This window comes from Spermophilus citellus (assembly GCF_964194105.1).
Source record: "Spermophilus citellus genome assembly, chromosome: 8".
In the NCBI taxonomy this organism is placed as follows: Eukaryota; Metazoa; Chordata; class Mammalia; order Rodentia; family Sciuridae; genus Spermophilus; species Spermophilus citellus.
This window is the reverse complement of record NC_138189.1, coordinates 12,878,958-12,895,212: the sequence shown is the minus strand read 5'-3', so window position 1 is coordinate 12,895,212 and position 16,255 is coordinate 12,878,958. Positions and strand designations below refer to the sequence as shown.

General features: G+C 34.6%; 2 protein-coding genes across 3 annotated transcripts in view; one reads left to right on the top strand and one right to left on the bottom strand.

Annotated features, from left to right (window-relative positions):
• Positions 1 to 11,420, top strand: part of LCORL (ligand dependent nuclear receptor corepressor like) — a 161,333-nt gene extending 149,913 nt beyond the window's left edge. Inside the window, exon 7 of one of the 2 annotated variants that reach the window (XM_081303262.1) lies at positions 10,506 to 11,420. In XM_081303262.1, the coding sequence (XP_081159388.1) occupies positions 10,506 to 10,686 (181 nt within the window). In that variant the 3' untranslated portion in view covers positions 10,687 to 11,420. The remainder of the gene's footprint in view (positions 1 to 10,505) is intronic. The other variant, XM_081303258.1, reaches the window with a different exon arrangement.
• Positions 11,421 to 11,614: 194 nt separating this feature from the next.
• Positions 11,615 to 16,255, bottom strand: part of NCAPG (non-SMC condensin I complex subunit G) — a 39,316-nt gene continuing 34,675 nt past the window's right edge. Inside the window, exons 18-21 of the mRNA XM_081303272.1 lie at positions 16,087 to 16,225; positions 15,651 to 15,737; positions 13,962 to 14,031; positions 11,615 to 13,023 (exon numbers count right to left, since the gene is read on the bottom strand). Of these exons, the coding sequence (XP_081159398.1) occupies positions 12,900 to 13,023; positions 13,962 to 14,031; positions 15,651 to 15,737; positions 16,087 to 16,225 (420 nt within the window). The 3' untranslated portion in view covers positions 11,615 to 12,899. The remainder of the gene's footprint in view (positions 13,024 to 13,961; positions 14,032 to 15,650; positions 15,738 to 16,086; positions 16,226 to 16,255) is intronic.

Below are 16,255 nucleotides of genomic sequence, written 5' to 3'. Positions count from 1 at the left end.
TTCTGTTGGTCCAGGGACCACACTTTGAGAATCAGTGGTGTAGAGTGTAGAGTGTTGGTTGTAGTGATGGGAAGAAGATTAATTCTTTACTAATATGAGTACAGTGTTATAAATTTCTCTCTGAACATACTTTAGCTGTATTCCACAATTTTGCTTTGCTGTGTTTTCATTTTTGTTAAATTCAAAATGTTTTCTAATTTCTCTTGTGATTTTTATAACCTATAAATTATTGAGAGTGTTGTTTAGTTTCCAAAATTTGAGGATTTTCCAGACATCTTTGTGTTACTGATTTCTAATTCTGTTATGGTTTTAAAATACATCTTTGTGTTACTGATTTCTAATTCTGTTATGGTTTTAAAATTCTAATTCTGTTATGGTTTTTACTTTCTTAATTGATTAACATTCATTTTATGCCTCAGAATCTATCCAAATCCTAATCTATCCAAATCTGTGTGTTCTTGAAAATGTTGTGCATATAGGCTGAAGCTGCAGAATGGAGTGTTATGTAAATGTCAGTGAAGCAAGTTGGAAGATGGTGTTGTTCAAGTCTTTTTTGTCCTTATCAAGTTTCATTTTACTTCTGGTTTTGAGATGGTTGTCAAAATATGCAGCTTGGACTGTGGATCTTGATCCGTTCAGTTCTCTCAAATTTGGTTTCATGTAATTTGAAGCTCTATAATTAAGTTCATACACATTGAGACTTCTTAGATACTTTTGATGAATTCATTCCTTTTTCATTATGAAATGAACCTCTTTGTTTCTAGAAAAGTTCCTTCTGTGAAATCTGTTTTATCTGACACCATGTAGTCATTGCACCTAATTTTTTACTAGTGTTATTGTGGTATATCTTTTCTCATAACTTTATTCTTAACCATTTTGTGTATTTATATTTAAAGGAGGATTATTTTAGGCAGGCTTGCACTTTTATTCAACCTGATAATCCCTGCCTTTTAATATAGACCATTTATGTTTTATGTGGCTGTTCATGTGGTTGGGTTTAAATCAGCCCTATCTCCATTTTCTGTTTGTCCTAATCAGTTTTTCTCTTCCTGACTTCTTTTGGATCAGAGTATATTCTATTATTACACCTAATCTCTTTTGACCTTTAAAAAATTGTTTTCTTTAAAAAAAATGGTTTACACTGTTACACATATCATTAGCTTACCAGAGTTCACCTTCAAATGATGTTACGCCACTTCATGGATAGCCTAAGAGTCTCACAACCATATATTTGCATTTCCTTCTTCCAAGCCTGTACACTCTTGTTGTCATATATTTTTCTCCTGTAAATTTTATATACCCTACAGTATATTGTTACTATTTTCACCTGAAGAAGTGGATATTAGTCTCATTTCTGTACTACAATAAAATTCTTTTGGCCGGGTTGTTTATAAACAAAACAGGTTTATTTAGCCCAGTTCTGGAGGCTGAAAATCAACATTGTTCAATCCCACCTTTTCAGCCTTTGATAAATGTCCCTTGTGGCTAGATCACAACATGGCACAGAAGCAGAAAGGGAAATGACTGTGGAAGAGAGCACCCATGTGGAGTAAGTTTACTTTCTAACAACTCACTCTTGTGAGAACTAACTCTGATTTCCTTTGAGAATTAGATTAATCCTCCCCCCCCCACCCCCTCCAACCCCCCATTGGCCCCAGTGACACAATTAACCTCCCACTGGGCTCTGATGCTTGCATGAGGTTTCTGCACCTCAACACTGCCACCCTTGACCAAACTTCCTGTGCAGGAACCCTTGGGGACACCCTTAGGCCATATCCAGACTCTAGCATATGGTCATTCATCTTTCAGGGATTTTTTTAAATGGAAAATAAATTTTGTTTACACAAATTTACCATTCCTGGTGCTCTTTATTCCAGATTCCCATCTGAAATCATTTTCTTCTATCTGGAGAACTTCCTTGAGCATTTCCAGTAGTGCTGGCCTGCTGAAGATTAATTCACTTAGCTTTGCCCTTATATGTCTGAAAGTCTTCGTTTCATTTTTCTCATTCAAAAATATTTTCCATGAATATGAATTATTTCAGATTGGACCATGTTTTTCTTTTAGTACTTTAAAGATGTCTTCTAGTTTGTAGTTTCTGAAGTTAAGTCTGCCATCATTCTTATTTTTGATCCTGTCTGTGATCTTTTCTGTTTTCCTCATCACTGGTCAAAGTTTGATTATAAAGGATCGTACGTAGCATGGCTGCCTCAATTCTTTCTCTGCCTGGGGTTTGTTGAACACCTTTTAGTTTTCTTCACTCTTGGACCTTTTAGCCATTATTTGCTCAAATATGTTTCTGGCTCCTTCTGTGATTTAAATCACATATATTTTATCCCACAAGTCATTGATATTCTGCTCATCTTTGTTTACATCTTTTCTCTTTGTTTCATTTTGGGTAGCACTGTTCCCATATTTTCAAGGTCATAGACCATTTCTTGAACACTGCTAATCTGTTATTAATCCCAACCAGTATAGTGTTTATAAATTATATTTGTTACCTGCAGAAGTTCAAAGTTAGTTTTCTTTGTACCTCTAACATTTTTCTTCATCTTGTCATGTGTATTTTTTTTAATTTCTTGAACTTATGGAGTATATTTAAAATACCTACATTAGCATTCACAGGTGCTAATTTCATAATTTTATAACTAGTGTGTTATTTCTTTATCTGTTTCTATTTGTTGATTTTTCTCATTGTGGGTCATATTTTCCTATGTTTTTCCATGCCTGGTAATTTTGGATGGGACACCAGATTTTGTGAATTTACCTTGTTGCAGGCTGCATTTTTTGTGATGCTTTAAAATGTTTTGAATACTGTTAACCTGTTCAGAAATAATTTTGATCCTTTCAAGTCTTGATTTTAAGCATTGCTAGCCTTTAGTCTAGGGCACTGTATCTCAGTGCCCTAGATGATTTTGCTCCAGAGGATATTTGGTAATATATGAAGACATTTTTTTTTAATTGTCACACTTAGAGGTGCTATTTTAGGCACCTACTGGATAGTGGTCAATGTACTAAACATTCTACAGTGTGTAGGACAGCCCCCGGAAACAAAGGATTATCTCTCCCGAATTTTAATGGTGGCAAGATTGAAAAGCCTGTTCTAGGGTTAATTTGACACATGTAATGAAGCAATCCAGTGCCCACTTGAGGACTGTAAAAACACCGCATGTGTTGGAGGACCTACCATGTGGATGGTGGGAACATAAAGGATAACCAGTCCTGCACAGCCTATCTCTATAGGCCTAGTCCTTTCCCTCACCTAGTCCTTTCCCGCTTTGGGATGTTCGTGCCCTGTTCAGCAGATCAATATTCATGCACAGATGTGAGCCAAGCCTTGGAGTGCCCTGGTGTGCGTGTGCTCCCTTGTAGCTTGTCTCTTCCCTCCCCAGACAGCTCTTCTGTCTCTCCAGCAGTCTCATGTACTCTGCTCCAGAGTGGCAGCCACCTTGGGCTCCCTGAATGCTAAACTCCATCTCCTTGATCAGTATTTCCACACCCTCTTGAGTCCCCCTTCCTATCATGTAGCCAGGAAACTCCAGGTGGCAAGCCTGAGCAGACTTTTTAGCACCTTTTGTCTTCTCTTCTTCTAGGATTCACTGTCATCCCGCACTTTCTCTCATCCCATGTCTTAAAATCATTTCATATATTTTTGTCTTAAGCTGTTTTATAGTGAGAGGGTAAATCTGGTTCCTGTTACTTCATCAAGGTGAGAAAAGGAAATCCCAGATTTATTCTTACTACATGTATTTGTCCAGTTTCTATGTGCTAAGTGCTAGATAAAGTTCTGAACAAGACCAGCAGAGATCTCTCTTCAAGTTTGTGTTTGTGGAAGAGAAAAACAAAATAGAAATCATATGGCAGTGGCAGGTTCTCTGTTAATTAAAGTAGATGATGTAATGATTTTGGGGGACAGGGACTGTTTTAGGTTGAGGAGACAGGGAAACTTGTTTAAGAAGCAGTACATAAGCCGTGGATGAAGTTGAGACATCTAGGGTATCGTTTCTGACTAAAAACAGTGTAGATGAGGAACTATAGAGAGAATATCAAATAATAAGAAGCAGCAGCAGCCTGCAGTTTAACTGTGAGAAATTCCAATTTACTATCCAGTTAGAATAGGATGACTCCAAGAAGAAAAGGCACAGTAGTATGCTTGGTCCCAAAGGCCAAAAGAAGAGTTTCATGAAAAAGGGAAGGTGTCTTGTCTTTTTGGATCGCCATAACAAATAGCCAGACTGCATGGCTTACACAACAGAAATTTCTTTATTCACAGTTCTGGACAGTGAAAGTCCAAAATAAAGGTCTGGCAGGGTTGAGTCTGGTAATGGTTCTCTTCCTGATTTGCAGAATAGCTCTGCCACACACAGACGTGTCCTCCTTCTCTTTTAAGGACTCCAAAGCCATCAGATAAGAGACCTACACTTATGACTTTAACTAAGGTAAATTAAAGGCCTTGTCTCCCAAAACAGTCACACTGGGAGTTAGAGCTTCGACCTAGGCATTTGGAGGGGCAGAGAGGACACAAACTTATAGCAGAGAAAATTGTAACAGTAGTGAATGTTGCCAGGGAAGCAAGTTGACAACTAAGGATTTATTGAAGTGAGGATCACTGGTGGTTTTAGTAAGTGCTATTTTCATTATAAGAAACTACTGGAAGCCAGATATGGATAGCTTAAGGAATAAGGAGGTAGGAAATAGTGGTAGCAAGTACTGGATAAACATTGAAGTAATACAGCTCCTTAAATGTTCACTTGAGGGAAATGAAAGATTAAGGAGTCTCTAGTTGAGGAACTTGCCTTTCTTTAAACATTATGGTGAAGATCCAGTTGAAAAAGCACATTTATTTTCCCAACAATGCTAAATTACAAACTACCACACAACTCACCCTTTTAAAATAAATTATCGTTTATTTTACTTGTGAATCTGATTGGCAGATCAGGCCAGGAGTTGGTTTAAGCTGTGCTTCCTCATGTCTGTGTTAGCTGGCTATCAGCTGGGACAAGTCATATCCATCCAGATTTGCCCAAGCAAATTCTCAGGCTCCAGCCAACCTCCCACTGGCTAGAGCTCATCCAATGGGACAGGCACAGTGGGAATTCACTGCAAAATTACAGGTAGAGAGGGTGAAGTTAGGATGGGTGAGGAATTGCTGTACAGATGGTATGTCAAAAAAAGTGAAAGTATTATGATTATTCTTAAATTCCTAAGAAGGCAAATAGGAACCTGTCCAAAACATTCTCAATCACAGCTGCTACTGTTGGTTGACATCTTTTAAAATCACCAACTTGCTAACGGCTTTAATTTTACAATACTAAAATTCTCTTTTTTAAGTAAAGGTAGCTGAATTGTGTTTATATATTTATTGGGTATTTGAATGTCTATCATAATGTACTGCTTGAGATACAGTTTTGTTTGTTGCACTAATTTAATACACAAGTTCACTGACAAATTCTGGAAAAGTTTTTTTCCTACATAGCCAAGGATCATGTTTACATTATACAGCCGTGCAGACTGCTCATTTGATTTCTAAAAGTGATTTTTTGTCCTTGATTTGACCATGACTTTCTTTCAACTAAAAATCCAGGTAAAACTGTCATATCACTTAATTATTACCATTTCCAGTAGAAAACTATTCTTTCCATTCTGAATGTTTTCTTATGAATTCCTGATTACCATGCTATCATATCACTTATTTTTAAGCACATATTGTATGTGGTGTACCAGTCTTTGTGTTCCCTTTATATTTAGAGAATTTTAGTGTTAAGTAGTTTTTCCTAAAACTGGTTAGAGAAAATTGCAAATCTAGTCTTATCACAGTTCTGGAGGTTCAAGAATCTGATGCCTGATTGGTTTCTAGTGAGGGCCTTATGGTGGACAGCATCACACAGTGGGAGCATGTGCAAGAGAGAGCAAGAGGGAGGGCGGAGGAAGAGGACAAGAGGAAGAAAGAGACTTTCAGGTTGCCAATAGAGAAAAAAGATTTATTCAAATGTCTGACCTCATGGCCATCCTAGCCAACCATGTTTTCCTGTGTAGATCCTATGGTTCTTTACATTTTACCTACTTTAAGCCCAGAGATTGAAAATGAAATGATTATGACTACACATTAAATCATTGTATTATCTGCAAAAATAATATGAAATAGCCTAACATGATGGACATTACAGAACCAAATCCTACACATATTCATTTTATCCCCAATAAAAACTTGCACCATTTGATTTTTTTTCTTATTAATAGTACAAACATAACTCCCTTGCAGAGTATCCTGTCAGTGGGATGCTATTAAATAGCATGTGTACTGTTACATATGTCAGTGCTTTTCATGGACTCGTCTAATAGTCACATTAGCCTTAAGTGGCGACTTTGTCTTCGCTTTCCAATTAAATTGAAATCTCTAAAGTTTAAGGAATGTGTACTCAGCTGGATTCAGGATCAGAACTCAAGCTCTGCAAATTCTCCCTCTACCCAATTTAATAACATCCTCATCCCTAAAGACCTGTTTCAAATGTTTCCCATTGGCCTCCCTGCTCTGCCAGAATCAACTTTTCCCTTCTCTGCAATCTTTTAGTCTGTCCTTACTCATATCTATTGCATGCTGTTTTTTCACACTGGGTGGTTTATGAATACCTTTTCTCTTCCTCCTTACCAAGCTGCAAACCCTTGGAGACAAACATCATTACACATTTTTGTATTCCTAATAAATTTAAGTTAGGTCTTGGTTAAGGATTTGAGGGAATCATGTTTGCAGTCATTATGGACATGATGAACACATTCTAAGTCTTCATAGGACTGAAGAGCTTTGTGGCATGGGCCTGTATCTAAGCCTTGTAGGACTTAGGAGCCATCAAAATACAGCAGACCAATAACCCTTTTATAACTTCTTACTGCATCATAAGCAGGGGAATGCATTTGTCTACTTGATGAAGGTTCTCTTATCTAGTTTTGTGCATTTAAGAACCTCACCATTTGGTAGATTTTTGGAGACACTAATCTGCAGAATAGAGCTGGGCTATGACAGCTATTCAGTAATTTTCCACTGTGTTAACATTTAGAACTGTTTCCAGAGGAAGTAAACTAGTCATAAGAATTTGGAACTACTTAACAAGAAATACGATCATAACCCTAACCAAAAAACACAGAAAAGGCATACAAATGGCTGCTAAACATAAAAGTAATTTCATGCTAAACATGAAAGTATTCCTCATAATAGAAATGCAAATTAAAACAATAACATGCCACTTTTTGAGATTTTTGAGTCTTATATGAGTGTGAGGGAAGAATATTTTCACACATTGTGGGTTAGTAGAAAATTATGCAGTCTATGAAATAGCCCTGTTTGCCCATCTCTTTTGGTTTCCAATTTTGGTCACCCAAAATTAATCACAGTCTAAAAATATTAAATGGAATATTCCAGAAATGAACAACTTATCTAATGCCATCTCACTCTGTCCTATGCAGAGAATGAACCATCCCTGTCTAATGTATACACACTGTATATACTCCCTGCCCATTTTTCACTGAGTAGCCCTCACCATTAAAGTGTATGTTGTAATAATACTATGATTAGTTATTATTAACTTCTTATTGTGCTTAGTAAACTATCATAAGTATGTATGTATAGGGAAAACTGTATATATAAGGTTCAGTACTATCATGGTTTGAGGTATCCACTGAAGGTTCTGGAATGTGTCTCTTGTGAATAAAGCAACTACTATATCAAATTTTTAAAGCACAATTTGATCCAGCTCTTCCCACTCTTAGATATCAACTCCATAGATATACTTGCACATGTTATTAAACAAATAGTAATGTACTGTTGCTATTTTAAGCAAAGAATTAAAACAGCTAAAAAGTCTGTGAATTCAGGACTGATGAAATTCCAGAGAATTCTGTGTAGTTGTTAAAAACTCAAGTATTTATTATGCAGATATGAAATATCCAAAATATATTTTTATTTTAAAAAGCAAGGTAACAGATTACTACATAGAATTGTATAGGAGGAAGGACATAGTTGAAACAATATGTATATATTTCAACGTGAAGAAACTAGAAGAAAATGGTTAATAATTGCCCTCAAACAGGGACTAAGAACAGTGACAGACTTTTTTCATTGTATAACATTTTGTACTGATTGATTTTTTATGTAGAGGTGATAACATTTTGCAAACATTATTTTAAAATATGCAGAAGACCAAAAACATTGTTTAAAAATTGCACCAAGAAAAATTGATTGTCATATTTGACTTGGTACCAGTTTGTGTCATCATACCACAAATTTGGTAGTTTAGTAGTTAAACTAGGAAAATTTTAATTGCCAATTAAGTAGATCAGTAATACACACCCAGTAACTTAAGGATATTTGAATTAAACATATCAATCTGCATATTAATAGTAACATTTAGTTACTTCAAAACTCATTTTCTCCAAATGTATACTTTTGTGCAACACTAGGGTTTTTGTACCCAAATTTATAGTACCACCACTCTAAAAACTTAGCATTCTGACAGACACACCTTTGTCAAAATTAATAGCAAATGAAACATATACTTTATGAGCATGATGTGTTCTATGCTTTCATTTTCTTTTTTCAAGTTTAATACTTAATATGCTTAACTGCCAACCTATCGTAATACATTTTGGCAACTTGCCATGAGTTCTCAAGAAGGTGTACTTCAAACTCTTTTGCTTAAAAAAAAAAAAAAAATATGCAGACTAGCAATAGCCAGTGTAACTTTTTTCAAAACTCAACATTTCTGACATGAATGAATATAATGTATTTTAGATCTCTTTGATCATGTAACAATTTAAAATATGTTCCTATTCATATTAGTTTTAACTTTTGTTTTAAAACTTTCGCTATTTATTTTTATGAGGAATAAGCTAACTTATAGTCTGTCATTTTGCATAGTATCTATTTAAACAAATTGACACTCTGTCATTCAGTGGAACTACTTGCCCAGGGAGATTCTCGTGAGGAGAGCAGCAATGTAAAGCCATGACAAACAGGTTTGGGTTACTGAATAGCAAAATTAGTCACATGAGATTGCAAGGAGGAATCAGAAAAATGTTACTGCAGTCTACCATTACCCAACTCTGCCAAAATGCTTACACATTAGCCACTTCAGTATCCTCCACTAATAGAGTCATAGATGTACAGCTATAATTGAGAAAGCTTAAAAGAACCAGTCAAATGAGTTCTTTCCCTTGCAGCATGACTACTAGCTCTAATGGGGCTGATAAATCATCATAGAAAAAGTACTGTTTTGATGATAAGAGTATAAAGTTGTCAAGTCTGTCGGGTGACCAACAAGTCTACAGTATGCTGCAGAATAGTTTATAAGCCTATATTTAAGATTGGGGATCACATGAGCATAATGCAGAGCCGACGAGGCACCCTTTGGACTTGCAAGGTTCTGTAAGAGTAGTACTATTCAGACATTTCATTATGATTTCTGTGTTAAATATTGATTTTGGTTGTTATGGAGCAACTACTATCTATTCAGCAATGTGTTTATTTCCATAGATAAAAATGTTATCCTCCTTTCCTTCAGATCTGCAAGGGCTATTCAGACACAAAGATAGTGGAGAACCTAGAAGAGTTCACAATAAAGTACAGTATTACTGATGATTAAATTCAGAGATGACATGAGATTTGGGTCAGGTGTAAAAGCAAGGGTAAGTTTTGGTTAAAGAGAGTAGAGGGCAAGGCTTCTGAGGAGGGAACAACACTCAAAAACGGGTGGGAATGTGCCCATGACCTTGTGGAATAAGGGAATAATGAAGAGATGACCAACCTAACATCCAAATAAGCCAGTTTCTCCATCAACATAAAAGCTCTTTGAAAGAGGTGACCAGAGTATCGTGACATGCACTGGTCACCAGATAGGCTTGACAACTTTACACTCTTCTATCATCAAAAAAAAGGACTATTTTTCTACTGATGGTTTATCAGCCTTATTAGAGCTATAGTCAAGCTGCAAGAGAAAGAACAAGATTGGTATTTCCCGTTCCAGGCTGGTGACAGTATGTCCTCAGGCATGTTTGTGCTTAATTTTTGAAGACTTTCATGGTTTAAGTATACACACCTTACTTGTTAAAATTCAAATGAAATAATCCATGTGAATGTGCTTAGAGAACACAGTAGACATTCAACAAATATTAATTCCTTTTTTCAAAGTGGCTGTGATCCTGATTAAAATTAAAGGACTGAATCTTGCCAGGTTAAATAATGTCTTTTCTGATATATACTGATATAATCCATATATGCAGTGGCTGTTTTTGACCAGTGTTATCTGAGTGAACTCATTACCCAATTCGTACAAGCACAGTTCATTGTATTCAGTTCAGTTAAGAAGGAAGTAAAACTTATATATACTTCTGGAATAATAAATGCTTTACCTACTTTAGAGACCTTAACAATAATACTGTTGAACTTTCTTTTACAAGGTTGATAGTGTGGAATTAAAGAAAAAACTAAAATGCCTTACACTTTTTTTTTCCAGCATGCTACAAATGAAAACTGATGAGAAACTGAATTTATCTGATGGGAATACAGCAAGTTGCCCTTTGAGCCCCGTTAAGATGTGCCTTAATCGTCCCATTGAGTGGAACCTGAATTTGACAGCAGCATCTCTAGCAAGCTGTACAGTTCATAACCAAAATCCCAAAAGTGAAGAAAAATAGATTGTAGTTCTCATTTTGTACATCATTATTATTTCTGCTAAACAATTAGCAGTTATCAATTGATCTTGAAATATTTCCAGTCCTGTGATTTGTCTTTATATTGTCATTAGCATTAATCATTTTTATTATATTCTTTGTATGATTTTTTTTACATGTTTTACACCTGACCATTGTGGAATTTTGCAGTACAAACAATTTTGATGTTTCTCTTTTTAATGGTATTTTGTGAATTTTTTATGCCCTAAGTTTAAATACATAATTGTCCCCAATTTCTGTGCAGTTTTAATATATAATACTTCATGTAATTTAGAAAACTAGTATTGTAAGGATTTGTGATGCTGACCTGGCCCATGGAAGTTGTATAATAGGTGGATACCAACTACCTCGAAGCAAACTGGCAAAAGAAAAGGCAAAGGTATCTTTTGGAAGTAAATCTCTCAAAGTTATATATGTACAGAAAAAATGATTGATCCCTAGTTTATCATCAGCATGTTTCCATTCGTAAAAAGACTGAATTGATCAGTTCTCATTCTCTATTTTAAAACAGTAGCCTGTGGGCTGTGAGAGAAATGGCACAATTGCATGTTAACCTTCAGCAAATCTGTGCCTTTGGGTAGACAAAAATACTATTTGGTCTGAGTTACCAATTTTGAATGAAAAATGGTAAGTTTATTTATACCTGTTGGTTTTATTGTATTTTAGCCATTAATTTTAAAGTTTAAAGGGATATCATTTAATAATGGACCGTGTTAATTATACTAGTATAAATATACTGTTAGCAATGGCTAAGTGATTTTGTCTAAAATTTGAATAGTAAGAACACTAAAGGTTTGGTGCTTAAATTTATTTTTCCCATGCCAGAGAATGCAAGCTGTGGTATAGTCTGTATCCAAACATGGCTCCTTTCCTTTTGGATAGCCTAACCATGTGTAAATGGGATTTGAGTTTATCATGTCTAAAAGACTTCCTTATAATTTATGTACCATTATCAGTCCTCCTTCCTTTCTACCAAAAAAGTTACTTTTTAAGTGACAGGGATTTAACTAAAGACATAACTCAAAAAGAATTTGAAGCACAGGAAAAGACACAGAGCCAACAAAATGAATAACTAACATCTGTTTTTTATTGATTTGCATCGTCACATCTCCTTTTCCTTTTGTTTAATAAGCATTCTTGCTTTCTGAGTTCTATAAAGCACATGTTTATATAGAATATAGCAACCTGGTTCTAAAACCCAGCAATATTACTTCACCTCCATCATAAAACATCACCTTTTAATAACCTCTGACAAAATTAAAGAAGCACAATTACTAAAACAGTTCCATGTTAGAACATTTCTGTTCTAAGTAACATAATTATCAGAGAGTGAGAAAAGGTGTTGGGTGTTGCAGAAGGAGGACTAATTTCATATGGTGCAAGTTTCATACATCGGGCAAATGTCAGTTTCAAAAGATGATAAATGAAATTGACAGGGAAGAAAGCTCATGAATTAGTAATCAAAGAGGACTTCCTGTCAATGCTTCTCTCAGTAGTGGTAGTGGTGGTGGTGGTAGTAGTAGTAGTAGTAGTAATAGTAGTAGTAGTAACAGTATTAAAAATTTTTTTGCCAAAAAGCAGCTGCAAAATTTCTATGTAGGCATCTCTCTAACCCAGAAACACCACTGGGCTCCCACATGCAAATACTTTAGGAGGGGAGATTACCCTGCAGGTAGCATAGAAAATGTTCTTAGTGAAGGAGTCACAAAATAAGATTGTCAAATAAGTGTTTAACTTGGAAGACGAGCACTTTGATTCATTACACTGGTCCTCCTTAGAAGCTCCTTTCTGGCTAGTTTGTGGTAATTCATTTGTCCTTGAAATGCAACCTGTTAAGTGTGTGCTGAAGCATTCTCACCAAGTGTTGTTGGACCTGCTCTCTAATCTTCTCAAGTGCAAGCTCCTACTTAGAAGTTTTCTATAATGCCATAATAGCACAAGAATTGCCTGGGGAGCCTATTTAAAAAGCAGATTCCTAGGGCCCACCTCAGATTCTGATAAAACCACAATCTATTTGGCTAATGCCAGCAATCTTTGTATCCCACCAAAGGTACAGGCCAAAGCACAACAAAAGTTTTCAGAAAGACATCCGGCTTTTTCTGATTTTGACACAAGGACAACTTTATTAAAGCAAAAATGAACATAACTTTAAAAGGAGTCCACCTCCATCATCTCTCCTAACTTACATCTTTATTGAGAAATGGTGCAAGGTTTAGTTTACTTTTTTCCAGGGCTGCTGTTTTGGCTCGTCTTGGTAATCTCATCCTCATTTCTGATTCTGGTTCTGGAATTTCATGATCACTAAACAGACGATGAAAATATACCAATTTAGATATAAGCTTTAAAACCAATTTATTTATAAATAAAACATTTTTGTTTCTGACATTATATCAGTGTGTATTTGATAGCCTGATTCCATTAACTAAGTTTAAAACTAAAATCTCAAAATACCAGCCAAAAACACTAGCTATTCAGCTAAGTGGACTGTGGAAAACCTAGCCAATTTTTTATATATTACTGAAACCCAGTGTTATAACAGGAAAACAAAACACCAAACTTTTGTAACAAAGTTTATAATTAAACAGGGACCATAACAAACCATCCAAAAGAGGGTTTTTTAGAACTAAAGAAGTGGAAAAAGAACTAAGTTCTTTTGATTATGTAAATTACTAAGGCAACCCCCCCACACACACACAAGTATAACAAAGATTTAATCTGCATGTAGTGAAAATACACACAATTTTACAATGAATAAATAGATGAATGCAAGACAGCTACAAACTTTCAGCTCCAACAAGGGCTTAACTGACAAAACTCCAAAACCAAATACTATCACACAAACCATTAATATATTCAATTATAGGCAGAATTATTCTATCACTATAAATGTAAAGAACCCAAATGTTATCTAAATGAAGAGTTTTCACGATCAAAAAGGAGTCATGGGTCGTGCAATTACAAAGATATGTGGAAATATAAATTGAGAGAACACATTAAAGATGACTACCTAATAACTGTACAGGCTATGCCAACTAATAGGCAAAAGCACACAAGCCATAGTCAAATGCTCTTGATAATGGAATTTTAGACTATGTATCAAAGTCATAGCTATTTATAGTTTTTACTACATTGTTATATATACTGTCTCTCACAGAATTTTTTTCTACTTCTAGACAAAAAAATTAAAAAATAACAAGAAACATAGGCCTCTTCACATATTCCAGACATACATGACATACCTTTCAGAGTCAGTCTCAGTAATCTGACGTCTCCTGTTGGTCCTAGTTGAATCTGACACTTTTCTCCGTCCTTAAAGATAGTATAATTATCAAAATTTATTATCAATTGTTTAATGTTTTTAAAATGTTGTTTCTGGGCTATCTGCATCCTTTATTTTTGGCACACAATCTTCTAACATATTTTTTTCTTATTCCCAGCCACTTTGATGTCAATTATCAATATATCATGGAGAAAGAACCCGTGAACCCAAGCAAGATTAAAATTTATATTAATTTCTTTTGTTAAGTACTGATAAAGAACAATGGGAATTAATACAAGTTAAAAAAGAGACAAAATTTAATTTGGGGAGAAGCAGGTAAAAACAATCTTAAATTTTAAAAATAACTATTATAGCTGTAACACAATCCATATGGGTAGATTAATGAAAGTTAAGGTTAGAAAGACAGGTGATGTCCATGAACAGACCCTAAAAAGAGAGAAATGTCATTTCATTTCAGAGATGGGGTCTCACAATGTTGCCCAGGCTGGTCTCAAAACTCTGGACTCAAGTGATCCTCCTACCTTCACCTCCTGTGTAGCTTGCTACTACAGGCATATGCCACTATACCCATATACCCAGCTTGAAATAGAACTTTAATGGCTTCTTACAAAATATTTAAATATATACACGAACAATTCAAATATGTGTTCTAAAATATATTTCCATGTAAAAACAAAAACCTTTATCTACTAAGGGTTCTAAAAATTCTACTTGCTAGAAATTTACAAGGTTACAAAGACAGAATTTGCCTTATAATGTTCCTCAATTATAATAAAATATCATGCATACATGAAGTTTGGGCTATTAAAAAAAAGATGAAATTCTCATATTTCAAGTGACTAAAAGTAATCTAATCAAAACCAAATTGTGAAGTTGATCATTTATTTGAACATCACATTCCTTATACAAGTTAGATTCCCTCTCATGCCCCACTTGCTTCTACAATACATTTATCCCCAAGACAGCCAACATTGTGGGACAAATCTGGAACAAGAGCCAATAATTGGTGTTGAAATAACTGGTTGTGAAACACTATTATGGCCAGATTCCATTTTAAGAAAAAAAATTAAATCTGTTTAGGAAAGGGCCTTAAAAATATTTTTCAAAGATTAAAATCATAGTTGGCTCATGGGTGGGATTATTAGTATTCTTTACAGTAGTCTGCTTGAATGTACTGATTCTTCTGTAATAAGCATGCACTGCTTTTGTAATAAGGAAATAATAAAACAATAAAAAAATCTTGAATTTCATATTTTCTTCAAAGTGATCCCCTAGTAAGTAGTAAACATTTACTTTATTCCAACAAATCCTCTTGTTAGATTATCCTTGGGAAACAAATTAAGTTGGGAAAATATCAGATGGGATGGAAAGAAAACAGAAAAATAGAAGAAATCAATGCTCAGTCACAGAACACAAATAATTTACAATATGGTCTATTGTATCATGTTTCTTTCAATCAAAAGCACCTGAACCAATTTTAGATTCTTTAGACATAACGCAAAACCTCTGAAATAAGTTAAGGATATCTAAGTCATTTAAAAATCATTATCCCTAAGGAAACAAAGACAAGGAAACTATCAAAGTATTTTTCACTAGAAGAGAAAATTGAAACAATTTTATTATAGGAACTAGTCAATCCAAACGCTACCTCTATTAGACTTTTGTTGAGTGGATTTTGATGCCTGGGTTGCTTTAACATTCCTGAGAGGAGTCATATATACTTCTTTATTCTTTTCTATTAAAGGAAATAATAAAACTGTGTAAATAAAAGATAGTCTCATGAAATATTTCAAATTGTCTTTTCATCTTTCATAAAACAGAAATGGCAAACAGTTCTATTAGAAACTCCTGAAAGGTTATCATAAATTACTATTAAAAAAAAATGTGAGTACTACGAATCAGAACTGACAAAATGGTTATATAGTCAGAAATAAACACAATAAAATGTGTATACACACATCAATAATACACTTTCCTGAGGAGGTTAATTAGATTTTCATTCATATCTGACATTAGAAGAGAAAAAAACATATCACAATAAAAATTTAAAAAAAAATTTTATCAATATTCAGGCATGTCATTACCATCATCATCTTGAAAAAGATCTGTAGTCATGTTGGCATCCTGTGCTGCTATGACTTGCTCACCAAGTTCTTTATTTCCTTTTTCTAAATGAATCTTGATTTTTTCCAAAGCTTTCAGACATGTCCTATCTTTTACTTGCTATCCAAAAACAAAACAACAAAAAAAAAT